At 53.0% G+C, this 26490-nt stretch overlaps 1 protein-coding gene across 12 annotated transcripts in view; it reads left to right on the forward strand.

The window, feature by feature from the left end:
- Positions 1–26490, forward strand: part of FCHO1 (FCH and mu domain containing endocytic adaptor 1) — a 40854-nt gene that overhangs the window by 6020 nt on the left and 8344 nt on the right. For 4 of the 12 annotated variants that reach the window (XM_055372116.2, XM_055372121.2, XM_055372123.2 and 1 more), the window contains exons 2-20: positions 584–628; positions 860–1026; positions 1386–1459; positions 9015–9106; positions 10600–10674; positions 12865–13006; positions 16642–16794; positions 17008–17112; positions 18675–18773; positions 18863–18959; positions 20455–20499; positions 20610–20694; positions 21272–21296; positions 21672–21729; positions 22195–22373; positions 22459–22483; positions 22847–22898; positions 24349–24440; positions 24821–25096. In XM_055372116.2, coding sequence (XP_055228091.1) covers positions 1433–1459; positions 9015–9106; positions 10600–10674; positions 12865–13006; positions 16642–16794; positions 17008–17112; positions 18675–18773; positions 18863–18959; positions 20455–20499; positions 20610–20694; positions 21272–21296; positions 21672–21729; positions 22195–22373; positions 22459–22483; positions 22847–22898; positions 24349–24440; positions 24821–25096 — 1627 coding nt within the window. In that variant the 5' untranslated portion in view covers positions 584–628; positions 860–1026; positions 1386–1432. Of the gene's footprint in view, positions 1–583; positions 629–859; positions 1027–1385; positions 1460–5672; positions 5813–9014; positions 9107–10599; positions 10675–12864; positions 13007–16641; positions 16795–17007; positions 17113–18674; positions 18774–18862; positions 18960–20454; positions 20500–20609; positions 20695–21271; positions 21297–21671; positions 21730–22194; positions 22374–22458; positions 22484–22846; positions 22899–24348; positions 24441–24820; positions 25097–26490 lie in introns of those variants that run through there. The other 8 variants (XM_055372117.2, XM_055372124.2, XM_055372125.2 and 5 more) reach the window with 5 other exon arrangements.

A 26490-nucleotide genomic window follows, 5' to 3' on the forward strand; every position in this document is an offset into this window, starting at 1 on the left:
TCAGCTCACTGCAACCTCCGCCTCCCAGGTTCAAGCGATTCTCCTGTCTCAGCCTCCCAAGTAGCTGGGATTACAGGTGCCCGCCACCACACCTGGCTAATTTTTGTATTTTTAGTAGAGACAGGGTTTCACCACTTTGGCCAGGCTGGTCTCAAACTCCTGACCTCAAGTGATCTGCCCGCCTTGGTCCCCCAAAATGCTGGGATCACAGGCGTGAGCCACCACTCCTAGCCCAAACTAACTTTCAAGATTAGGTAAACTGAGGTGCAGAGAGGGGCAGCCTTGCCCAAGGTCTTGCTCAGTCCTTTCCCGGGGAGGCCCCGGGAGCTTCCCCATCCTGTGGTCACGGGTCCCTGTCACTCCTGCCACTGTTCCTACCAGGCTCCCAGCTGCTACCGAGCTGCCTGTGGGGTCATGAATTATGCATGAGGCCTGCAGGCTCCAGTGACAAGCCTGGCCTCTAGAACATGCCAAGGACACTGCCTGTCCGTCCCCTGCCGGGCGGCCTGACCCAGCCTCTTGTGCAGAGACACCTGGGGCTCCCCGGCAAGATCCCTTCTAAGCATTCCTTCTTATTTTGCAGATGGGGAAACTGAGGCACGGAGCTGGACAGTGACTCAGACACCAGGTGAACACTGGCTTTTGAGGGCAGGGTTGGGACTCGTGGGGGCAGCAATGCCAGCTGGGTCATCACAGTGAGGAATGAGCTCTGACTCCCAGGAGGGTGCATAAGGTGGGGACTGTCCTAGAGGAATTCAGAAGACCCCAAGGGACCCTCAGGGATACTTCAGGGACCCCAACCCCCATGTGGCTGATCACAGCCCCTGCATCTATTTCTCTTCAAACCCTTTTCCTGCAGGAGCTGCCTGGAGTGGAGCTGAGAGCTCAGGTCTGGGCTCAGCCAGTCCAGAGTGCAAATCTACTGTCCCTTCCTAGCTGTGTGATCTTGGCAAGTGACTTCCCCTCTGGGGGAGGGGAGGGCTCAGTTTCCCCATCTGTGAAGTGGATCAGAGCTTTCCTGTCAAGGTTAGGGGTCATCCAGCACTGCTCCTACCCACTGCTATGAACTCTTATACATACCTAAAAACCCCACATTCCATGCCCCCTCCTCCAATCTAGACTCCCTCGGCTCTTGTCCCTCCACCTAGTCCAGTTCTGACTCTGTGGAATTGGGGGCATCTGTGTCTTGTTCTGTCCCCCTCTACTGGAGCTACTTGGGACCAGCACTGGGGCTGAATTATCTCAGGGGTCCTGGCATGCTCTTAGCATTGGAGCTTTCAGTTCCTCCTTCATCCTTTCTCTCCTTCCTCTACAGGGAGGGACTTTCCCCCCACCAAGCCCACACTGGCAATGACTCTGTAGCTCAAACTTGCCTCTCTCTTCAGACAGGCACTGGACGGGGCCTGCAGGGGTCTCCACAGAGACCATCAGGATGTCATATTTTGGGGAGCATTTTTGGGTAAGACCCACTCTTATTTTGGCGGGGGATGCTGGCAGGGCTGTGGGGACTTTTATGGAGATGGGGGGACTGGGTGAGTTGTGGTTACAGCCTTGGACAGGTAGAGGATCTGCAAGGGATGGAAGTTAAAGTGGGAACAGTCAGGCTGGGTTTGAATCCACACCCACCCCAGACCTCACAGGCCTTACAACCTTGGGCAAGTCATAGCTTGTGTCATAGGGAGACCAAGGCCCAGAGTGGGAACGTCTAGGCAACCTGAAGTTGCCCCATGAAAAAGTGCAGAGTCAGTGCTCAAACCCAGGGCCAAACTGAACTTCCAGGACCCAGGGTCATTCCAGCCAGGGAATTTCCACCCCCTTCCCATCCTGGAGAATTGGGGGGTTTTCCTGACCTGGCCTCTCATGGCCTGTGCACCCCTCCACTGTCCAGGCTGGAGATCACCTCCTGTAGCCCAAGGGCTGCTGAGTGAGACAGAGTTGTTTTCATTCATTCATTTCCTCTCTCCCTGCCACTGTGACCTCATCCCCAGCCAGCCCTAGGAGATGCTGGGGCCTCCAAGAGAATCCATCCCAGCCCCAGCCCCAGCCCCAAGGGAGGAGTCCCCAGTCTGGGGGACCCAGAGCCAGCTTAGACACCTTCAGCCCTGCAGGACCAGGGCTGAACCCAGCCTTGGGGGTCCTAGAGTAGGAACCAGGACACAGAATCGTGTTTGCTGTGAGAACGCCTGGGCAAAAGACCAGAGATGTGACATTGAGTGGCAAGTTCAGGGAACAGGGACTCCTCCTGCAGAGCCAGGCTAACAGGGTGCCACAGAGGATGGGTGAACAGGGGAGGGCCCAGGAGTCAGGGAAGGACCAGGTCAGAAAGCCCCTTCCCCAGTTGCAAGCCCTGAGCTTGCAGTGAGGAAGCCTGTTGCTAGGCGACTGGTTGCCCCTGGCAACAAGCCCCACTCCTGCCCTTGCTCCCTCCCCAGCTGGGGCTCCTCTTGAAAGCACTTGCTTTCTTAAAGGAGCCGCACTCCCTTGCCACCTGCAGGGGTGTGACCTCCGCCCTCTCTCCAAAGGTCAGACTCCCCGATTTGCCCCTGAAAGGCTGTGTGACCCCAGTGAGGGGCTACCCCTTTCTGAGCTCCTTTTAGTACTGCTGTGTAATGGAGGTGACCATTTGAGGATCAAAAGTCACCTGCATTTTGGAACCCCGACAGTGGCACCTACATTTATTTTAAATCCTTTTTAATTGTGTGAGGCGTGCAGGCTCGCTGCAGAAAATTCAGATCAGCAAAGAGAAAATAGAAACCGCCCCCGACTTCCCCACCCCACCCAAAGATATCCTGGTAGAGAATGGTTAAGAGCTTTGAGTTCAGGATTCGAATTGACTCTGCTGGAAGCCCTTGAGCAAATGACTTTGCCTGCCCGAACCTCTGTTTCCCCATCTGGGAAAAAGGGATGAAATTCCTGCACCGCCACTCCCACCCCATGCACCCCACACACCCCCAGACTCAGGGAGGCCTCCTGTGACATCTGTCATCAGTTGCTAGTATTGAAGCCGCCATAGAAGCCTGGTTCTTTGCTGGGTGGTGCTGGGGAGATTAAGCCAGACAGGGATGCCCCAGTCTCATTGCGCCAGGGCAGGGCCGAAGCATGAAGTGTACTAGGGAGCCATGGGGGAAGTGTGAGCAGGAGAGGGACATAAACAAGCTCTGTTACAAAGACCACACTCTTGGCCGGACACAGTGGCTCATGCCTGTAATCCCAGCACTTTGGGAGGCTGAGGGAGGCGGATCACCTGAGGTCAGGAATTGGAGACCAGCCTGGCCAACATGGCAAAACCCCATCTCTACTAAAAATACAAAAATTAGCCGGGCATAGTAGCATGAGCCTGTAGTCCCAGCTACTTGAGAGGCTAAGGCAGGAGAATCGCTTGAACCCAGGAGGTGGAAGTTGCAGTGAGATCGCGCCACTGCACTCCAGCCTGGGTGACGGAGTGAGACTCCGTCTAAAAAAAAAAAAGACCACATTTTGGCCGGCACAGAGGCAAGTCTGAAGTCTAGAAGTTCTGGTGGGAGAGACAGACCTGAGACAGCCCCTCCTAGGACCCTCGGCTGCCAGCCCAGTCCAAGGGAGGCAGACGCCGCTGGGGGTTTGCCAGGTCTGGGAAACGGGCCAGCAGTTGGCTCTGAGTCAGACCCAGATGCTGGCCTGGGCGGTGGTGCCTGGTGCAGCCTCACCCGAGGATCTCCTGGGGCCAGCACTGTGCCAGCCTCATCTCAGCAAGACCCTTGGGAGTTGGGTGCTGTTGTTGCCACCACTTGTCACACAAGGAAGGAAACTGAGGCCAGAGATACGAAGTCACCAACCCAAGGTGACCCTGTACGTATAAGGAGATTGGACACTTGAACTTTGAAAGTACAATTCCAAACACAAGAAGAGAGAAAATATAGGTGGAGTGTGGTAGCTCACGTCTGTAATCCAAACACTTTGAGAGGCTGAGATGGCGGATTGCCTGAGCCCAGGACTTTGAGACCAGCCTGGGCAACATAGCAAGACCCCATCTCTACTAAAAATACAAAAAATTAGCTGGGTGTGGTGGCGCGCACCTGTGGTCCCAGCTACTTGGGAGGCTGAGGTGGGAGGATCGCTTGAGCCTGGGAGGCAGAGGTTTCAGTGAGCCAAGGTCATACCACTGTACTCCAGCCTGGGCGACAGAGCAACACCCTGTCTCAAAAAAAAAAAAGCCAGGTGCGGTGGCTCACACCTGTAATCCCAGCATTTGGGAGGCCGAGGCAGGCGGATCACAAGGTCAGGAGATCGAGACCATCCTGGCTAACACGGTGAAACCCTGTCTCTACTAAAAATACAAAAAATTAGCCGGGCGTGGTGGCGGGCACCTGTAGTCCCAGCTATTGAGGAGGCTGAGGCAGGAGAATGGTGTGAACCCGGGAGGCAGAGCTTGCAGTGAGCCAAGATCGCATCACTGCACTCCAACCTGGGCGACAGAGTGAGACTCCGTCTCAAAAAAAAAAAAAGAGAAAACGTATTCCTGGCGAGCTGGAGGGAGCAACAGTGAAGTGGGGGAGGGGGTTGAGCAGGGTTAGGGAAGTTTCTAGAGCAGGTGGCAATGATCCTTGGGAAGTGGAAGGATGTGGATGGGTGGAAGGAGATGCAAGCTGGAGAGCTGATGGCGGGAATAGCCTGGACAAAATGTGGTGGTGGAAAGGCACTGCCTGTCTTTGCTATTTGCTGTTTTGTGGGTGAGGCTAGGAAGAAGCTAGGAGATGAGGCTGGAGCAGCAATTCCAGGCCATGGACTTGGACTTCAGCATCTGGTGGGCAATAGGGACCCATTGATGATTCTAGAATGAAGTGTCACCATTGGGAGATTTGGGCTTGAGGCTGACCTGGGTCTGCCCCAGTCTTGGCTTTGGTGTCTCCATTGGTGCAGCAGGAAACGTTATCTAGCAGTGACTTCTGGCTTTAACCTTCAAGCTTCTGTCCAAGTGTGGTGACTCATGCCTGTAATCTCAGCACTTTGGGAGGCTGAGACGGGAGGATTGCTTGAGTCCAGGAGTTCGAGACCAACCTTGGAACATAGTAAGGCCCTATCTCTACTAAAAATAAAAAAAACTAGCCAGGCATTGTGTCACATGGCTGTGGTCCCAGCTACTTGGGAGGCTGGGGTGGGAGGATCTCTTGAGCCCAGGAATTTGAGGCCGCAGTGAGCCATGATTGTGCCGCTGCACTCCAGCTGGGGAGACAGAGCGAAACCCTGTCTCAAACATAGAAAAATATGTATAACATTCAAGCTTCCAGGTACCTGGGAGGGTGAACCTGGTAGGTTGGAGGAGGGCACAGGAAACTACCATTTATGGAAAACCCGCCAAATGCTGCCAGAGGGATGGCTTCACTGATGTGTGTTGGGACTTAAATGGCATCAGATCCCTCCACAAGCCTTCTCTTCCAGTGTTATTATAAGACCTGATTTGGTGCTAAAATGTCCCCAGTTCCCTCAGACCCCAGCTGATTACCTTTTTTTTTTTTTTTTTTTTTTGAGACAGAGTCTTGCTCTGTCAGCCAGGCTGGAGTGCAGTGGCGGGATCTCAGCTCACTGCAACCTCTGCCTCCCTGCTTCAAGCAATTCTCCTGCCTCAGCCTCCCGAGTACTTGGGACTACAGGCGCCCACTGCCACATCTGGCTAATTTTTGTATCTTTAGTAGAGACGGGGTTTCACCATGTTGGCCAGTCTGGTCTTGAACTCTTGACCTCGAGTGATCTGCCCGCCTCAGCCTCCTGAAGTGCTGGGATTACAGGCGTAAGACACCACGCCCATCTAGTCATCGATTTTAAAGTTGTAATGGTGAGTTTTAAGTCCAAATCTAAAAGTGTCCAATCCCAACAGCGGGCACAGAGGACCAGGTCTCCAAGGGGTGGAGAGAAGCGGGATCAGAAGGTGTGTATGAGGCCGGGCGCGGTGGTTCACGCCTGTAATCCCAGCACTTTGGGAGGCCGAGGCAGGCAGATCAGTTGAGGTCAGGAGTTCAAGACCAGCTTGACCAACATGGTGAAACCCTGTCTATACTAAAAATACAAAAATCAGCCAGGTGTGGTGGCACACGCCTGTTAAAAAAAAATCCTCATGTTTAATCTATATTGGTCTTGCTTTTAGCCTTTTCCTCAGTTCTATTCATATTGTTTATTATTTTTTGTTTTCTGTAGATGGTCATATAATCTGGTCTCAATTATTTTTCTTACCTTACTGCATTTGCCAACACCTCTACATCAGCATTAAATATTAGCCATGATTTGAGGCATTCCTGCCTCATCCTGAAATACGTTGTGTCTCCTGTTTTGCCATCTTTTTTTTTTTGCATTGGGGGACAGAGTCTTGCTATGTCACCCAGGCTGGAGTGCAATGGCACGATCTCAGCTCACTACAACCTCTGCCTCCCGGGTTCAAGCGATTCTCCTGCCTCAGCCTCCGAATAGCTGGGGTTATAGGCATGTGCCACCACACCTGGCTAATTTTTGTATTTTTAGTAGAGACGGGGTTTCACCATGTTGGCCAGTCTGGTCTCGAACTCCTGACCTCAGATAATCTGCCTGCCTCGGCTTCCCAAAGTGCTGGGACTACAGGCGTGAGGCACCGCGCCCGGCCTGATTACCATTTTTAATGGACAGCTTAGTAGTGTTCAGGCATGATGCCCTTCCCAGGTGACAGAATCTGGCCGGCATTAAGATATAGTTGTTGCCTCATTTTTTCCTACTCCTTTCATGCGGCAGAGGGTCCCAATTTTCCATTGAGAGTGGCAGAAAAAGTTGCCCTTTAACATAAATGTCTTTGGGGAAGAAGCATAAGCAAATTTAAAACAAATGCTAACTATTAATAACTAATGTTACAAATTAGCAAAAACTAGAGTGGCCTTTGGGGCTTTGGGGAGCATCGACATGGATTATCTTGCTGCTTGTGTCATCTCCATGTAAGAGGCAGATGTCTCCCAGGCTGTAGTGTAGTGACATGATTTTGGCTCATTGTAACCTCCACCTCCCGGGTTCAAGTGATTCTCCTGCCTCAGCCTCCTGAGTAGCTGGGATTACAGGCACCTGCCACCGTGCTTGGCTAATTTTGCATTTTTAGTAAACACGGGGTTTCACCATTTTGGCCAGGCTGGTCTCGAACTCAAGACCTCAAGTGATCTGCCTGCCTCAGCCTCCCAAAGTGCTGGGATTACAGGCGTGAGCCACCGCGCCTAACCTCCCTGCCCCATCTTAATGAGGAGCTGCTAAAAGCTCAGAGGGGGCAGTGACTTGCCTGGGTCACACAGTACAGCCCTGGCCTCCCCCACCATGACAACCCCAGAAATTGGAGTAAAGAGATTTTGTGAAGGCATTCGCAGGCACCAGGGTAGAAATACTCAGTTCCCAGTGGCACTAACAGGTAACAGCAGAATCATTTGTTTATTTATTCAACAAACTCAAATGCCCTTTCTGTCTCTCATTCTGTGCTGGGCTTTGGTGGGTCCCGGGAGAGAACTCAAACCTGGACCCTAATTTGGGTTCTCATAGGGGGAATTTCCATGTTGACAAGAACAGAAAACACAACTACAGTGACTTAAGCAACGGGGACTGTATTGGCTTATAAGATCAAATGATTATGGGGGAATGTGGCTTTCAGGGTTGGTTTGATCCAGCAACTCAATTTAACACACTCTTTTTTTTGTAGCTAGTATAAATGGGATCACTTTCTTGATTTCTTTTCAGCTATATTTTATTAATGGTGTATAGAAACGCTACTGATTTTCATGTTGATATTTGTATTTTGCAATTTAACTGAATTTGTTTATCAGTTCTAGGAGTTTTTTGGTGGTATGTTTAGGCCTTCCTATACATAAGTTCATGTTGCAAAGAGAGATAATTTGACTTCTTTTCGTGTGTATATATATATATATATATACACTTCCCCCCCGCCCCGAGACGGAGTCTTCCTCTGTCGCCCAGAGCTGGAGTGCAATGGCGTGATCTCGGCTCACTGCAACCTCTGCCTCCCACATTCAAGCAATTCTCCTGCCTCGGCCTCCCAAGTAGCTGGGATTACAGGGGTGCGCCACCATGCCTGGCTAATTTTTGTATTTTTAGTAGAGACAGGGTTTCTCCATGCTGGCCAGGCTGATCCCAAACTCCTGACCTCATGGTCCGCCCGCCTCAGCCTCCCAAGGTGCTAGGATTACAGGCGTGACCCACTCCAATTTATTTTTATTTTTATTTCATTCATTCATTCATTCATTCATTCATTTTGAGACAGTCTTGCTCTGATACCCAGGCTGGAGTGCGGTGGTAGGATCTCAGCTCACTGCAACCTCTGCCTCCTGGGCTCAAGCAATCCTCCTGCCTCAGTCTCCCAAGTAGCTGGGATTACAGGCACGCGCCACCACGCCTGGCTAATTTTTGTATTTTTAGTAGAGACGGGGTTTTGCCATGTTGGCCAGGCTGGTCTCGAACTCCTGACCTCAAGTGAACCACCCACCTTGGCTTCTCAAAGTGTTGGGATTACGGGCGTGAGCCACCGTGCCCAGCTCAACACACTTTTTTTTTTTTTTTTTTTTTTTTAAATATAAAAGCCCTCTAGTTCAGCTTCTTTCTAAGGTTCGTGGTTTCCATTTGACTTCCAGTATCCCCTATGGCCACATAATTCCTCATTTATGGAAAGACACAAAGAGAAAAGGGGAGGAGACTGAGACAGAAACAGGCAGAGAGACTCAGAAAAACGGAGAGAAAGACAGAGACACAAAGACAGAAGGAGACAAAGACACAGAACAAATGAGATTCCTCCCCAGCAACTATAGGACAAAAAGAAAATCCCAGGCTTCTCTCTGATTGGACAAATTTAAGGTCCATAGACAATCCCTATGGCCCAGGGGAAATGCAGCAAGCTGATTCGCTCAGGCCTGAACGAGTCCCTACAGCCAAGGGGATGGACGTCTGCTCCTTGGCCACGCCCCCGTTGCTAAGCAACTATGATATTCTCTCCATCCTTTCTCAATCTCTATTCCCATCCCCTGCAGGGCGAGAAAAATCATGGCTTTGAGGTCCTGTACCACAGCGTGAAGCAGGGGCCCATCTCCACCAAGGAGCTGGCGGACTTCATCCGGGAGAGGTGAGGTCCCCAAGCCCCATCCACCAGAGGCCACGCCCACCATCCTGTAGTCACGCCCACCTAATGGCTACGCCCTGCATGGTCAGGGGCTAGAACCCTGGGGATTCCAGGAACCAGAGGGGCTCGAAAATCCTGGAAATGACCGATTCTCAACCCGGTCAGGCCCATATCTCCTTTTAAACAACAATCACCTGATTTCGAAAGCTCCCCTCAAAAGAGGATGATATAACCTACTCACGGTTGGAATTTTTTTTTTTTGGAGACAAGATCTCGCTTTGTTGCCCAGGCTAGAGTGCAGTGACCCAATCATAGCTCACTGCAGCCTCGAACTCCTGAGTTCAAGAGATCCTCCTATCTCAGCTCCCGAGTAGCTGGGACTATAGGCATGTACCACCACATCTGGCTTGTTTTTTTTTTTTTTTTTTAAACAGAGTTTCGCTCTTGTTGCCCAGGCTAGAGTGCAATGGCGCAGTCTCGGCTCACTGTGACCTCTGCCTCCCGGGTTCCAGCAATTCTCCTGCCTCAGCCTCCCAAGTAGCTGAGACTACAGATGCCTGCCACCACGTCTGGCTAATTTTTTTATTTTTAGTAGAGACGAGGTTTCACTATGTTGGCCAGGCGGGTCTCAAACTCCTGACCTCAGCCTCCAAGAGTGGTGGAATTACAGGCGTAAGCCACTGCACCCTGCCTTTTTTTTTTTTTTTTTGGAGACAGAGTCTCACTTTGTTGCCCAGGGTGATCTGATCATAGCTCACTGCAGCCTCGACCTACCGGGCCCAAGCGATCCTCCCACCTCAGGATCCTGAGTAGCTGGGACTACAGGCATGCACCACCACACCTATCTAAGTTAAAAAAAATTTTTTTTGTAGAGAAGGAGTCTCATTATATTGCCCAGGGTGGTCTCGAACCTCTGGGTTCCAGTGATCCTCCTGCCTCGGCCTCCCAAAGTGCTGGGATTACAGGCATGAGTCACCATGCCCAGCCTACTACTGTTGTTAATAAAATATATTACATAAGAAAAAATCTATGAATTTTCAAAACATCCCTCAGAGTGTTGTGTCATCCCCCCATTATGGAAAGCCACTGCTAAGGTGTTCGAGATGGGGAAACTGAGGCCCAGAGGAGCAGTGCCTCTCTCAAGGGTGTCTGAAAGCTTCTTCATCTTTTTTTTTTTTTGCGATGGAGTCTTGCTTTGTCACCCAAGCTGGAGTGCAGTGGCACGATCTCAGCTCACCGCAACCTCCACCTCCTAGGTTCAAGCGATTTTCATGCCTCAACTTCCCCAGTAGCTGGGAATTACAGGCATGCACCACCACACCTGGCTAATTTTTGTATTTTTAGTAGAGACAGGGTTTCACCAAGTTGGCCAGGCTGGTCTTGAACTCCTAACCTCAGGTGATCCGTCCGCCTCGGCCTCCCAGAGTGCTGGGATTACAGGCGTGAACCACTGCACCCGGGCAGTTTCTCCATCTTTACCTCATTCTTCTCCCCAGGGCCACCATCGAGGAGACCTACTCGAAGGCGATGGCGAAACTCTCCAAGCTGGCCAGCAACGGGACCCCCATGGGGTGAGTGGGGTAGGGGTCACCAACATGGGGACATTGGGAGCCTCCTCCTTGGTGGACATCTCTTCACACTCGGTGCATGTAGAATAGAGTGTCATCCACCTCGATTATGGGGCTATTTGGATGGAGGGATGTATATCATTCATTCACACACTAGCAAATTCATTCAATCCAGAAATATTTTTTGAGTGCCTTCTGTGTGCCAAGCACCAGCAGCAACCCAGACAGATAAAACCCCAGCCACCTTCATGCAATGTACATCTGGGTTGTGTGACAAGAGAGATGTTAAATACAAACAAAAACATTTTTTTTCTGAGGTGAAAAGTGCTGGGAAGGGGGCCAGGTGCGGTGGCTCATGCCTGTACTCCCGGCACTTTGGGAGGCTGAAGTGGGCGGATCACCGGAGGTCAGGAGTTCGAGACCAGCCTGGGCAACATGGTGAAACCCCTCTCTACTAAAAATACAAAGTTAGTCGAGTGTGGTGGCGGGTGCCTGTAATCCCAGCTACTCAGGAGGCTGAGTCAGGAGAATCGCTTGAACCCAGGAGGCGGAGGTTGCAGTGAGCCGAGATTGTGCCACCGCACTCCAGCCTGGGCAATAAGAGCGAAAACTCCGTTTCGGAAAAAAAAAAAAAAAAGTGCTGGGAAGGGAATGAGATAGGAGTGTGAGAGATCGGGCACTTTCTCTGGGGTGGGCCCGACCTCCCTGAGCTGAGACCTTAATAGAAAGGGGCAGGCCATGGGGATGTCTGAGGGACAGAGACCCGGGCAAGTGGCTCAGCCAGTGCGAAGGCCCTGAGTTGACAGGCGTGGCATGTTTAAGGAAGAGTGAGGAGGCTGGCGTGGCTGCAGGGCTTGGGCAACGTGGAAAGGAAGTAGGAGGGGACATGGCAGGGTGAGGCCTCAGGGGCCTGACACACAAATGACTCTGCATGAACCTTGTGCCCGGGCGCGGTGGCTCAAGCCTTTAATCCCAGCATTTTGGGAAGCTGAGGTGGGAGGATCACTTGAGGCCAAAAGTTCGAGAACAGACTGGGCAACACGGAGAAACCCCTGTCTCTACTAAAAATGCAAAAATTAGCCGGGCATGGTGGCATGTGCCTGCAGTCCCAGCTATTTAGGAGGCTGAGGCAGGAGGATGGCTTGAACCCAGGAGATGGAGGCTGCAGTGAACCATGATTGTACCACTGCACTTCAGCCTGGGTGACAGAGCCAGACCCTGCCTCAAAAAAAACAAAAATAAAAACAAAACACATAATGTGGTCCCCCGATGGCATTTGCAATTTTCTTTGTGGCTGCTATGAGGCAAAATTTCTGTGGGGAGGGCAGAAGTGGAGGCAGCAGGAGGAGAAGGTGGAGGGAGGCTGGATGGGGCTTCTGCTGAGTGGGGCAGGCCAAATTGACCTGATTGGGGCATGTGGTGTCTTAGTCACTCTTTTTTTTTGAGACAGAGTCTCACTCTGTCGCCCAGGCTGGAGTGCAGTGGCGCCATCTTGGCTCACTGCAAGCTCCGCCTCCCGGGTTCACGCCCTTCTCCTGCCTCAGCCTCCCAAGTAGCTGGGACTACAGGTGCCCACCACCACGCCCGGCTAATTTTTTGTATTTTTAGTAGAGATGGGGTTTCACCATGTTAGCCAGGATGCTCTCAATCTCCTGACCTTGTGATCCGCCCGCCTCAGCCTCCCAAAGTGCTGGGATTACAGGCGTGAACCATTTTTTTTTTTTTTTTTAAGATGGAGTCACCCAGGCTGGAGTGCAGTGGTGCGATCTCGGCTCGCTGCAAGCTCCACCTCCCGGGTTCAAGCGATTCTTCTACCACACCCAGCTAATTTTTGTATTTTAAGTACAGACGAGGGTTTCACCATGTTGCTCAGGCTGGTCTGGAACTCCTGACCTCAACTGACCTGCTCGACTCGGCCTCCCAAAGTGCTGGGATTACCAGGGCCTGGGTTTAAATTCCAGCTCTAATGTTGATTTGTTGAGGGGCCTTGGGAGGAGCTATAGAGCTCCCTATGCCTCAGTTTCCCCATCTGTCACAGGCCTGCCTCTTACAGCTGCCATGGAGATTATATGAATTAGTATTCATTCATATTTAGCAGGGCTCAGCGTGCAGCACATACCTGAGCCAGTGCCAGCGCTGTCCCGGGGTGGGGTGAGCCTGATGAACCCTGGGTGTGACCTTGCCTGCCCCCAGGACCTTCGCGCCGCTCTGGGAGGTCTTCCGCGTCTCCTCGGACAAGCTGGCGCTGTGCCACCTGGAACTGACACGGAAGTTACAGGATCTCATCAAGGACGTTCTCCGCTACGGCGAGGAACAGCTCAAGACCCACAAGAAGGTGTGTGTCGTTGGCGCCGCCCAGCGGCTGGGTGGGTGTGGAACACCAGCAGCTCACAGGACCCCAGATCTTCTGGGGCTTTATAACCTGCGGATGTCCGCCTCGGAGAATTCCGTTAATTCCACAACGTCAAGCCCAGGGTCTTACGGACCTGAGCATTGTTGAATTTCAAACTTGCAAAATTCCAGACCACTGTTAGCACACTGTGGCCCACGGGCCAAATCCTGCCCACCCCCGACCAATGTTTGTACAGCTAAGAAGGGTTTTGTTTTTTTTTTTGCTTGTTTGTTTTTAAGAGACAGGGTCTCACTCTGTCACCCACGTGCAGTGGCGTGATCAGAGCTCCCTGCAGCCTCAAACACTTGGGCTCAAGCGAACCTCCTGCCTCAGCCCCCACAGAATAGCTGGGACTACGGGTGCACGCCACCATGCCTGGCTAATTTTTAAAAAATGTTTGGGCCTGGCGTAATGACTCATGCCTATAATCCCAGCACTTTGGGAGGCTGAGGCAGGAGGATGGCTGGAGCCCAGGATCCTACAGGAGTTTGAGACCAGCCTGGGCAACATAGGGAGACCCTGTCTTTACCAAAAAAACAAAAAACAAACAAAAAAAACACCCAAAACTACCCAGGCATGGTGGCACATGCCGGTAGTCCCAGCTACTCAGGAGGCTGAGGTGGGAGGATCACTTGAGCATGGGAGGTCGAGGCTGCAGTGAGCCATGATCATGCCACTGCACTCCAGCCTAGGCAACAGAGAAAGACTCTGTCTCAAAAAAAAAAAAAAAAAAAAAAAAAAACAAGAGAGAGAGATGGGTTATCACTGGTTTTTTACATTATTAAAGGGTTAGAAAAAAATCTAAAGAAAAATAAAATTTCACCACATGTGAAAATTGTATGACAGTCACATATCAGTGCCAGTAAATAAAGTTTTATTGGCACACAGCCATGCCCATTGATGTGCCTGTCATCTGTGGCTGTTTGGCACTGCAGCGACAGATTCAAGTGTTTATATCAAGCCAAACACATTTTCTATCTGTCCCTTTACAGAAAACATTTGCCAACAGCTGTTCTAAAGCATTGGAAGATACAGATATTCATATTTACTATTTTTACACTCTTATAAACCTAGAATCAGAAGAACCATCTTAGACTCTTAGAATTCCACAATATCCAAAGCTTATAATTGTAGAATCATAGATGCATTGTCTTTACAGAGTTCCAAAATCTGCATGTTTTTAAGTCTTGTTTAAAAAGGGAGTTGGTAATACTTTGTTTTTGTTTTGTTTTGTTTTGTTTTTTTGAGATGGAGACTTGCTCTGTTGCCCAGACTGGAGTGCAGTGTGCACAATCTCAGCTCACTGCAACCTCCATCTCTTGGGTTCAAGCAAATCTCCTGCCTCGGCCTCCCAGGTAGTTGGGATTACAGGCGTGCTGGTGCACGCCTGGCTAATTTTTTGTATTTTTAGTAGAGACAGTGTTTCACCATGTTGGCCAGGCTGGTCTTGAACTCCTGACCTCAGGTGATCTGCCCGCCTCAGCCTTCCAAAGTGTTGGGATTACAGGTGTGAGCCACCGCGCCTGGCTTTGCTGATTTTTAAATTTTTTGTATAGAAGGGATCTTGCTAGCCAGGAGCGATGGCTCATGCCTGTAATCCCAGCACTTTGGGAAGTTGAGGCGGGCATATCACTTGAAGTCAGGAGTTCCAGACCAGCCTGGCCAACATGGTGAAACCCTGTCTATACTAAAAACACAAAAATTAGCCAGACGTGGTGGCACACACACCTGTAATCCCAGCTACTCAGGAGGCTGAGACAGGAGAATGACTTGAGCCCGGGAGGTGGAGGTTGCAGTGAGTTGAGATCGCGACACAGCACTCCAGCCCGGACGACAGAGTGAGACTCTGTCTCAAAAACAAAACAAGGCAAAAAAAAAAAAGAGAGAGAGAGAAGGGGTCCTGCTGTGTTGCCCAGGCTGGTCAAACATCTAACATATCTGCCTCAGCCTTCCAAAATGTTGGCATTACAGGCATGGGTCATTGTGCCTGGCCAGGAGTGAATTTTTAAGTGGTAAAAGCAGGCCAGGCATGGTGTGCATGCCTGTAGTCCCAGCTACTTGGGAGGCTGAGCTGAGGTGTGAGAATTGCTTGAGCCTAAGAGTTAGAGACCAGTTTGGGCAACACAGTGAGACCCCATCTCTTAAAAAAAAAAAGCTGGGCACAGTGACTCATGTCTGTAATCCCAGCACTTTGGGAGGCAGAGGCGGGCAGATCACCTGAAGTCGGGAGTTCAAGACCAGCCTGGCCAAAATGGTGAAACCCTGTCTCTACTAAAAATACAAAATTAGCTGGGCATGGTGGTGCATGCTTGTAATCCCAGCTACTTGGGAGGCTGAGGCAGGAGAATCGCTTAAACCCGGGAGGCGGAGGTTGCAGGGAGCTGAGATCGTCTCACTGCACTCCAGCCTGGGTGAAAGAGCAAGACTCCGCCTCAAAAAAAAAAAAAAAAAAAAAAAAGGCCAGGCACGGTGGCTCAAGCCTGTAATCCCAGCACTTTGGGAGGCCGAGGCAGGCAGATCACGAGGTCAGGAGATCGAGACCATCCTGGCTAACACGGTGAAACCCCGTCTCTACTAAAAATACAAAAAAAAAATTAGCCGGGCTTGGTGGCGGCGCCTGTAGTCCCAGCTACTCAGGAGGCTGAGGCAGGAGAATGGCGTGAACCCGGGAGGCGGAGCTTGCAGTGAGCCAAGATCGCGCCACTGTACTCCAGCCTGGGTGACAGAGCGAGACTCCGTCTCAAAACACACACACACACACACACACACACACAAAACGGTGAGTTAAACAACACAGTCTGCCACTGTTTGTCATAAAACATGGGTTAGAACAAGCATCTTTATCCATATGCGGATTATTTCTAGAGAAGTATCACAGTAATAATTTGGGACTTCTAGGCTGGAGGGCCCATATATGGGAGGCTTTTTCCTGGCTTACCTCTTACAACTTTCTGAAATATGAACCATGTGTAAATAGTACTTTTTTTTTTAAAGTTAAAAATGTTTTGAAATGAAAAACGTACAGGCCGGGCGTGGTGGCTCACACCTGTAATCCCAACACTTTGGGAGGCTGAGGCAGGTGGATTGCTTGAGTCTAGGAGTTTGAGACCAGCCTGGGCAACATAGCAAGACCCCATTGCTATTAAAAACACACACACAGGCCGGGCGTGGTGGCTCACACCTGTAATGCCAGCACTTTGGGAGGCCAAGGTGGGCAGATCACCTGAGGTCAGGAGTTAGGGACCAGCCTGGCCAACATGGTGAAACCCCGTCTCCACTAAAAATACAAAAAATTATCTGGGTGTGATGGTGAGCACCTGTAATCTCAGCTACTTGGGAGGCTGAGGCAGGAGAATTGCTTGAAACCGGGAGGCAGAGATTGCAGTGAGCCGAGATTGTGCCACTGCGCTCCAGCCTGGACAACAAGAGCGAAATTCTGTCTAAAAAAAACCAAAACAAAACACACACACACACACACACACACACATAGAAAAAGACTGTGGAGCTGACATCACATGGAGTGTTTGGGAGGTCAGGAATTTCACAGTCTACCCATGAAATCCCCTCCTACCCCGCAGTGCAAGGAGGAAGTGGTGGGCACCTTGGATGCTGTGCAGGTACTCTCGGGCGTCAGCCAGCTCCTGTCCAAGTCCCGCGAGAACTACCTGAACCGTTGCATGGACCAGGAGCGGCTGCGAAGGGAGAGTACCAGCCAGAAGGAGATGGACAAGGTGGGCTCACAGTGGGGGGTTCTGAGGAATTTGCCGCGGGGCGGAGGGGCTGCCTGATCAGAGAGTGGAAACACGTCCCAGAGCGACAGTCCTGGAACCTGTGGGTGATCACACCCTGGGTACCCCGAGGCGTTCACCTGCCAGGTGATGGGGCCTGGGGGAGGCCCCCTGAGTATCGCCCTCCCATCCCTGTTTCCTCCCTGTGCTTTGTAGGCAGAGACTAAAACCAAGAAGGCGGCAGAGAGCCTGCGACGCTCAGTGGAAAAATACAACTCAGCCCGAGCTGACTTTGAACAGAAGATGCTGGACTCAGCCCTGGTAAGAACCAGGCATCTGTACCTTTAAGACCCGCACATGCCTTTGCCCTGGAGGTTATGGACTGCAGAAATCCCAGGCAGGGTGTGGTGGCTCACACCTGTAATCCCAGCACTTTGGGAGGCCGAGGCGGGAGGATCATCTGAGGTCAGGAGTTTGAGACCAGCCTGGCCAACATGGCGAAAGCCTGTCTCTACTAAAAATACAAAATTAGCCGGGCGTAGTGACAGGTGCCTGTAATCCCAGCTACTCAGGAGGCTGAGGCGGGAGAATCACTTGAACCGGAAGGCGGAGGTTGCAGTGAGCCAAGATCGAGCCATTGTACTCCAGGTTAGGTGATAGAGTGGAACCCTGTCTCGAAAAAATAAAATAAATTCAAGCAGATTGGAATCTCAGGATTAGGAATCAGAACTTTTTTCAAGTTACAAGTGATAGAAGCCTTCATTCAAACCGACAGGTGTATATATATATATAAAAAAAAAAAAGAAAAAGGCTGGGCGCCATGGCTCATGCCTGTAATCCCAGCACTTTGGGAGGCTGAGGCAGGCGGATCACGAGGTCAGGAGATCGAGACCATCCTGGCTAACACGGTGAAACCCCCTCTCTACTAAAAATACAAAAAAATTAGCCGGGTGTGGTGGTGGGCACCTGTAGTCCCAGCTGCTCAGGAGGCTGAGGCAGGAGAATGGCGAGAACCCAGGAGGCGGAGCTTGCAGTGAGCCGAGATTGCGCCACTGCACTCCAGCCTGGGCGACAGACCGAGACTCCATCTCAAAAAAATAAAAAATAATAATAAAAAATAAAATTTTAAAAAACTGACAAGCTCAGGGAACTGTAAAGTTTTATTTTTGAGTTGTGGAGGTTTCAGTCATAGCTGAATCCGTGTGCTCAAATAGTGCTGGCAGGAAATTGTGAATTTCTGCTTCTTTTATTTTTTTGAGATGGGATCTCTCTGTCACTCAGGCTGGAGTGCAGTGGCGTGATCTCGGCTCACTGCAACCTCCGCCTCCTGGGCTCAAGTGATTCTCCTGCCTCAGCCTCCCTAGTAGTTGGGATTACAGGCACGTGCCACCACACCCAGCTAATTTTTGTATTTTTAGTAGAAACGGTCTCACCATGTTGCCCAGACTGGTCTTGAACGCCTGACCTCAGATGATCCGCCTGCCTTGGCCTCCCAAAGTGCTGGGATTACAGGCATGATACACCACAGCTGACCACCATTTCTGCTTCTTAAGTCTGTTTTTCTCTCTGGGGACATCACTCCCACGCAGACATCCCCTTGTGTGTGTGTGTGTGTGTGCATGTGTGTGCAAGCATGCACATGTGTGCATCAAACTGGGCACCAGCAACCCCCACTTAACATCCCATCCGCACATTGGCTCAGGAATGGAAGTGCCTTTTCCTGTAGAGTCAACGAAAGTCCTAGGGCAGACTCTCTTTGGCCCTTCCCCAAATCAATCACTGAGCCAAGGGCTTAGGGTATTCTGATTGGTCAGGCTGAGTCACATGGCCACTCCTTCTTGGCCCTGACCTCCTTTCCACCTGCCTCTGCCCTCCTGCTTCAGCGCTTCCAAGCCATGGAGGAGACACACCTGAGGCACATGAAGGCACTGCTGGGCTCCTATGCTCACTCGGTGGAGGACACGCACGTGCAGATTGGGCAGGTGAGTTGGGCAGGTGTGAGGAATGAGGCTGGGGTCACTGCTGGGCAAAGGGGCCTTGACCAGTTACACACCCCGCCCACCCGGCACAGGTGCATGAGGAATTTAAGCAGAACATCGAGAACGTCAGCGTGGAGATGCTACTCAGGAAGTTTGCAGAGAGTAAGGGCACAGGCCGGGAGAAGCCTGGTGAGTCAGGGCAGCCATTGGGGGTCGGGCTTTGGGGCCACAGCTGCAGACAGGCATGTGCCACCATGCCCAGCTAATTTTTTTTTTTTTTTGTATTTTTAATAGAGACGAGGTTTCACCATGTTGGCCAGGCTGGTCTCGAACTCTTGACCTCAGGTGATCTGCCTGCCTCAGCCTCCCAAAGTGCTGGGATTACAGGCGTGAGCCACTGCACATGGCCAGGCCTTGGTTTCTTCATGGGAAAAATGGGCTGCTGACAAGTCCAGCTCTCCAGCCTGATCTTATGTGTAAATGTCTTTGAACCAGATCCCAGAGGAGCCTTGAATGCCAGGCTCGGCTGATCAGACTTCACCCCCAGGGCCTAAGGGAGCCATTGAGGGTTGTTGAGCAAAAGAACAATTTGCGAATGTGCAGATGCAGGACTGGGGAGGAGTTAAGAGCAAAAGTTTTAGAGTGAGACGTGGGTTTGAGTCTTTTCTTCATCGCTTGCTGTGTGACCTAGGACCTGTGCTTTGACTTCTCTGAGCCTCAGTTTCCTCATCTGTAAAGTGAGGATGTTAATAATGTAACATTCAGTGATTTAATGCAGGTAAAGGGCAAAGGGTGTGCCAGGCACACAGTAGGCACTCACTAAATGCTGGTATACAGTTACGTCCTCAAGTCTTGTTAACTAGCAAAACCTGTTCTTTCTCCCTCCTGTCGCTCTGGCTCAGCCCTGGCTCAGGTCTCCCCTCCCTGCATGGGGCGCCACTCTTGCCCTTCACAGGCCCCAGATCTGTTTTGTCCTCCTCCTGCTCACACACCTTCCATGGCTCCCCATTGTTCTTGGGAGAGAGTTCCCACTCCTTATCCTGTCACTCAAAGCCCAGCCCACTGCACAGACGCATGGTCCATTCCCCGACCCAACCCAAGTTCCAGCCACAAATGCTGGAAGTATGTAGAAGTAGCTCATGTTACCCCCTGCGGTGGCACTGCCCTGCTGGAACCAGACCAGCCCCTTGGTCCATCCCACTTCTGATAATGTGAGGCTGGTTCTTGTCTGGGAAACTGATGGACCTTGAGTTCAGATCCAGGTGCCGTTTTGTGGCCAAAAGTGTACTACCTTTTCCAAGCCCAGTCTCCCCACCCTCAATTTAGTTTCTTTCTCTCTCTCTCTCTCTTTTTTTTTTTTTTTCTGATTTTTTTGAGGCAGAGTCTTGCTCTGTTGCCCAGGCTGGAGTGCAGTGGTGCAGTCTTGGCTCACTGCAACCTCCGCCTCCTGGGTTCAAGCGATTCTCCTGCCTCAGCCTCCTGAATAGCTGGGATTACAGGCGCCTGCCACCATGTCCGGCTTTTTTGTAATTTTAGCAGAGACAGGGTTTCACCATGGTGGCCAGGCTGGTCCCGAACTCCTGACCTCAGGTGATCCACCCGCCTTGGCCTTCCAAAGTGCTGGGATTACAGGCATGGGCCACCGTGCCCAGCCCCTCAATTGAGTTTCCGTCTCCTGTCTCAGGACCTCTGGACTTCGAGGCATACAGTGCGGCTGCCCTGCAGGAAGGCAAGTACGTCTGGGCCTGGATGCCCAGGCTGGACCATGGGGGTGAGGGAGGCTGATCTGAATGTGAAAGGAGGCTCACAGTGCTCAGGTGCCCCCGAATCTATCCTCAGCGGTGAAACGTTTGCGGGGAGCCAAGGCCTTTCGCCTTCCAGGACTAAGCCGGCGGGAGCGGGAGCCGGAGCCACCTGCAGCTGTGTGAGGAAGCACCCCTGCCCGGTCTGGCCCAGGCTAGCCCGAGATCCCTTCCCCTGCCCAGGCTATCCCAGAAGTCCCCTCCTAGGATAGCCCAGGAGTATCCATATTCCAGGCTGGACCAGGATTCCCTCTACCTGAGCTAGACCAGGAGTACCTCCGCCCCAGGCTAGCTCAATATTACCGCTGCCCAAGCTAGTGCAGAATTCTTCCTTTTGCTAGGTTAGGCCAGGAATTGCCTGTCCCAGAGTAACGTAGCATTTTCCCTGCCCAAGCTGGCCCAGGATTGTTCTGTTTGCCAAGGCTAGCCCCGACTTTCCCTATCTTCACAAGGCAGCCCTTCAAATGAGTTCCAGGATTCCTTGCCTCCCAGGCTGTTTGAGAACACTCTCTACTCAGCTAACTTCAGATTCAACCCCCTCCCCAAGCAAGCCCCATGGTCCCACCGCCTCTAGGGCTAGCTCAGGGCAGTATCACAGTCTGGGAGCTGCCCCAACTTCCATGTCCAGTGTTGGGGGCTGACAGGGGGCACCAGATGGGCTGCGGAAGCTGACACCAACATCTCTTCCTCCATCCCCAGAGATTTCCTGGAGCCCAATTCAGGGGTGAGTGATGTGGGAGGGGTCAGGCTGGGCTACAAGTGGAAGGAGTTTGATCCCACTCTTGGCTCCTAGAGTCCCGATCCCTACTGGAAACTAAAGAGCCGAGATTGAGGGGCGGGCTGGAGCCTGGGGGCTGGGTTCATATCCCACCTCAGCTGCAAAGTCCCGTGGACTACGTGGGTGTGAATAATGTCCCTGCCGAAGCTCAGTTTGTCCCAGGAACCTGCCCACACACCCAGGGAAGACAGTCGTTGCCATCAGGGTTGGTTTTGAGGTCTGAGTCAAGGCCTGGGGGCGGGGCGGGGGGCGGTTGGCAGGGTGAGATGGAAGGTTCGATAGTGGGGCGCCTGACTCACTGCTGCCCCCCGACTCCCCTAGACATGTCCAGAGGTGGATGAAGAAGGTTTCACTGTCCGGCCTGATGTGACCCAGAACAATATCCTTCTGGCACCCCCTGGGGGCAGTTGTTGGCACAGCAAGGACAAAATTCTCCGCAATAACCAGTCCTTCAGCAGTCCTCTCTGTGTACATCCTGGAGAGAGTTTCCTTTGTGGATGAAGCCAACCTAAATGTAAACATCCACTCTATGGGGTCAGCACTGGGCAAGAGGGAGAGAGAAAAGGAGAGCTAGCAGGGCTTCCTGGAGGAGGGGCCACCAGTGTTGGGGTTTTGCAGCTGAATAGGAGTTTGCCAGTTAGTTCTGGGCATGCTTGTGCAAAGGCTTCGCTGGGGGGTGGGAGTGCTGGTGGGACATGGTGTCAGGACTGAAGGTGGCGCGTGGTGAGCGATGGGATTGGGCAGGACCTCGAAGGGTTTGAGCAGGGAGGGATGAGGCTGGACTGGAGAGCTGACTGGGGGAAAGCTTGTGTTGGGATTGGCTTGGACCTTGACTGCAGCCCACGCACGGCCGAGCCCTCCCGTTTCTCGTCCAGCGACTCCGACTTCGACGATGAAGAGCCCCGCAAGTTCTACGTGCACATCAAGCCCGCCCCGGCCCGGGCTCCAGCCTGCAGCCCCGAGGCAGCAGCGGCACAGCTCAGGGCCACCGCGGGCAGCCTCATCCTTCCTCCTGGCCCAGGGGTGAGGCATGGGAGGGGTGCCCTGGGTGTTGCTAGAGAGGCTGGCTGGATGCACTCGTGTGTGATGTTGCCCACTTTGTCCACAGGGCACCATGAAACGCCATTCTTCACGTGAGTAGCCTTTGGTCTTCAGAGTGGGGAGGATCCTAACGAAGGGAGGCTATGGGTTTGGGCTTGAATCATAGCTCCATTTTGTAACTTTGGGCAGGCTGCTTAACCACACTGACCTTCAGTCTCCTTTTCTGTAAAATGAGGTCATTATGAAATTAAGTGAGAGCTGAAAGGGGTAGCTGGGGCCAGGAGAAGCCAGCATCTGGAGACAGGCTCGCTTAGGCTTGAATCCATGTCTGCCTGATTTGCTGATCACCTTGGGCAACTGGCTGGACACCCCTGAGCCTCGGTCCCTTGGTCTGTGGAGTGGGGAGCATTGCAGGTAGGGTGACAAGAAGGCTGAAAGAGGTGCATCTCTTGTAGGGGACGCTGCTGGGAAACCCCAGAGACCTCGGTCTGCCCCCAGAACCAGCAGGTGGGTTCCACACGAGTGGGCAGGTGGGGGCTGTCCCCACTTCCTCCCTCCACCTCCCCATGTCTCCGCCTGGTGTTCTCTTGTCCCGGCTGGGAGTTGATGTCATGCTGGGGTTTTTTTGTTTTTGTTTTTGTTTTGAGACAGAGTCTCACTCTGTCACCCAGGCTGGAGTGCAGTGGCACGATTTCAGCTCACTGCAACCTCCACCTCCTGAGTTCAAGCGATTTTCATGCCTCAGCCTCCTAAGTAGCTTAGATTACAGGCACCCACCACCACGCCCAGCTAACTTTTGTATTTTTAGTAGAGACAGGGTTTCACCATGTTAGCCCGGCTGGTCTCGAACTCCTGACCTCAACTGATCTGCCCACCTCGGCTTGCCAAAGTGCTGGGATTACAGGCATGAGCCCTTGTGCCTGGCCCATGCTGGCTTTTGAGGGACCATTTAGTCATTCATTTGATGAACATTTATTGAGTGCCTGCTGTGTACCTGTGCCGTTCTAGGGCCTGGGTTCTGAGACAGGTCTCCCTTCTCAGAGTCACATTCTAGTGACTCAGATTTTAAGAATAGCAAATAGGGCCAGGCGTGGCGGCTCACGCCTGTAATTCCAGCACTTTGGGAGGCCAAGGCAGGCGGATCACCTGAGGTCGAGAGTTCGAGACCAGCCTGACCAACATAAAGAAACCCCGTCTCTACTAAAAATACAGCATTAGCCAGGCATGGTGGCGCATGCCTGTAATCCCAGCTATTCGAGAGGCTGAGGCAGGAGAATTGCTTGAACCTGGGAGGCGGAGCTTGCAGTAAGCCACTGTTGCGCCATTGCATTCCAGCCTGGGCAGCAAGAGGAAACTCCGTCTCAAAAAAAAAAAAAAAAAAAGCAAATAAGTTAGAGCATATTCGATACTTCTAAGTGCTACGAAGAAACTAAAGCCGATGACGCGAAGACAGGAGGAGGTGACTTCCCTTGAGGTGGGGTTGGGAACCTCCCTGAGGGGGTGACTTAGAGCTAAGTTCCAAAGAGGAGCTAGGAGGTGACTATGAAGAGAACTGGGGAAATGGAACTCCAGACTGGGAACAGGCTGCGCACAGTGGCTCACACCTGTAATCCCAGCACTGGCCAAAGCAGCCAGATCACTTGAGGTCAGGAGTTTGGGATCAGCCTGGCCAGCATGGTAAAACCCCGTCTCTGCTAAAAACACAAAAATTAGCCGGGCATGGTGGCAGGTGCCTGTAATCCCAGCTACTCTGGAAGCTGAGGCAGGAGAATTGCTTGAACGCAGGAAGCGGAGGTTGCAGCAAGCTGAGATCGTGCCACTGTACTGCAGCCTGGCCGACAGAGCAAGACTCCGTCTAAAAAAAAAAAAAAGACTGGGAACATCATGTGCAAAGGCCCCAGGGTGGGATGAGGCTTGGGAAAAATAGAAGCAGCCCTCTTGGCCTCACCCTCTCTAGCTGTGCAGAGAGATTGCAGTCAGAGGAACAGGTGTCCAAGAACCTCTTTGGGCCGCCCCTGGAGTCAGCCTTTGACCACGAAGATTTTACAGGTGATGGGGATAAGGGATTGGAGGGCATGGGTGTGGCCGGAGGGAGGTTGGGTGGGGCCATTGCAAAGGTAGGCCAATGAGGTCGCCTGGAGGCCAGGCTGGAGGGAGGACTAGTCCGTGTAGGGGTGGGCGGGGCCAGAGTGCGCGTGGGAGGGGCCATAGATAGGGTGGGGCCTTGGCCAGTGGGCGGTGACTGGGTGGATGGGCCGGACATTTGTGGAGAGGGAAGTCACCAGAAGGCGTAGCCTTGGGGGCGTGCACAAGAACTTTGAATGGGGGCCCCCCTGACCTTCCCTCGACGTGGCCGTGGCCTGCAGGAGGATGGGCAGGGACTCTGAGTGGGCGAGGGTCGGAGCTGACCGCCCGCTTCCCTCCCCAAGGCTCTAGCAGCCTGGGCTTCACCTCCAGCCCCTCCCCTTTCTCCTCCTCGTCGCCCGAAAACGTGGAGGATTCCGGCCTGGACTCTCCGTCCCACGCGGCACCTGGCCCCTCCCCAGATTCCTGGGTCCCCCGCCCAGGCACCCCGCAGAGCCCGCCCAGCTGTAGGGCGCCACCCCCAGAGGCCAGGGGTATCCGGGCACCGCCTCTGCCAGACTCGCCGCAGCCCCTCGCCTCGTCTCCAGGCCCCTGGGGGCTGGAGGCCTTGGCCGGAGGAGGTGAGTCCAGCGGGCCTGGGCCTGAGAGTTGCTGGAACCCTGGGCGGGGGATTGAGCGCCTGCTTTGGGCAGGGCCTGATCAGGCTGCTGGAGACACAGCCAGGATCAGGCAGGCAGAACCTCCCACCGTTGCAGGGACAATAATGAGATGGACATTTAGCAAGGCAGGCGGTAGCGGGTGCCAGGTGGGGGCCCTCCCTGAGGAAGGGACATCTGAGCTGAGATTTGAGGGAGGTGAGGACAGAACCACGTGGACATGAGGGGAAAGGCGTGCTGGGCAGAGGGCACAGCCCCTGCAAAGGTCCTGGGGCAGGAGCGCGCTAGGCCTGTCTGAAGAACAGCAAGGAGGTCTGCCTGCTGGAACGGGGTGATGACGGAAGGAGGAGGAAGAGAAGGCAGGGACCAGGAAGGGCCTGATGGGGCCAGGGAGGGCTTGTGAATGTTACCCTGAGTAACGCTGAGGGCCATGAGCAGGGGAGGGGCGGGACCTGACTCAGGGGTCACAGGCTCCCTCTGGCAGCTTCGGGAGTGAGGGCAGAAACCAGAGACTGGGGAGGCAACCAGGGAGGCAAGTAGGCGATGGGGGTAAGGGTGGCAGTGGGAGAAGTAGGTGGACAGGTCGCTGCAGGGGAGAGGGCGAAGGAGTAAGGATGGGGGAAGGGGCGGAGTCAAGGGGAGGAGGATGGGGAAGGGGCGGAGTCAAGGGAGGGAGGAGGATGGGGAAGGGGCGGAGTCAAGGGAGGGAGGAGGATGGGGAAGGGGCAGAGTCAAGGGAGGGAGGGGGATGGGGAAGGGGCGGAGTCGAGGGAGGAGGATGGGGAAGGAGCAGAGTCAAGGGAGGAAGGAGGATGGGGAAGGGGCGGAGTCAAGGGAGGGAGGAGGATGGGGAAGGGGCAGAGTCAAGGGAGGGAGGAGGATGGGGAAGGGGCGGAGACAAGGGAGGGAGGAGGATGGGGAAGGGGTGGAGTCGGGGGGGGTGGGGGACGTCGAGGCTGGGCCTTTAGGTGTCAGGTGCACAGTGGACCCTGAGTGTGGGGAAGGTCAGGTCAGAGCACCCCCTCCTTGAAGACATCATCAAAACAGGAGGAGCAGCCGCCCAGGGAGAGCAGAGGAGAGGACAGCCGGGGAGCCCAGAGGGGTTGGAGACAGGAGGACAGCAGGAGATGGGGGGAGGGTGGCGGGATGGGCTCCTGGGGGCTGCCTGAGGAGAATGGGAAGCCCCCGAGTCAGAGGGACTGTGGGCTGTGACCACCCGAGGTCCCCAGTAGTGTCAACAAGGGCTCCTGGCACCCTCCATAGGAAAGGGCCAGGCTGGAGCCCGTTCAAGGGAGAGCTGAGTGGGTGGAGACCACAGAGTGGGGGCAGAAGAAGCTCTTTTTTTTTTTTTTTTTTTG

Source organism: Gorilla gorilla, chromosome 20 (assembly GCF_029281585.2).
Source record: "Gorilla gorilla gorilla isolate KB3781 chromosome 20, NHGRI_mGorGor1-v2.1_pri, whole genome shotgun sequence".
Taxonomy (NCBI): domain Eukaryota; kingdom Metazoa; phylum Chordata; class Mammalia; order Primates; family Hominidae; genus Gorilla; species Gorilla gorilla.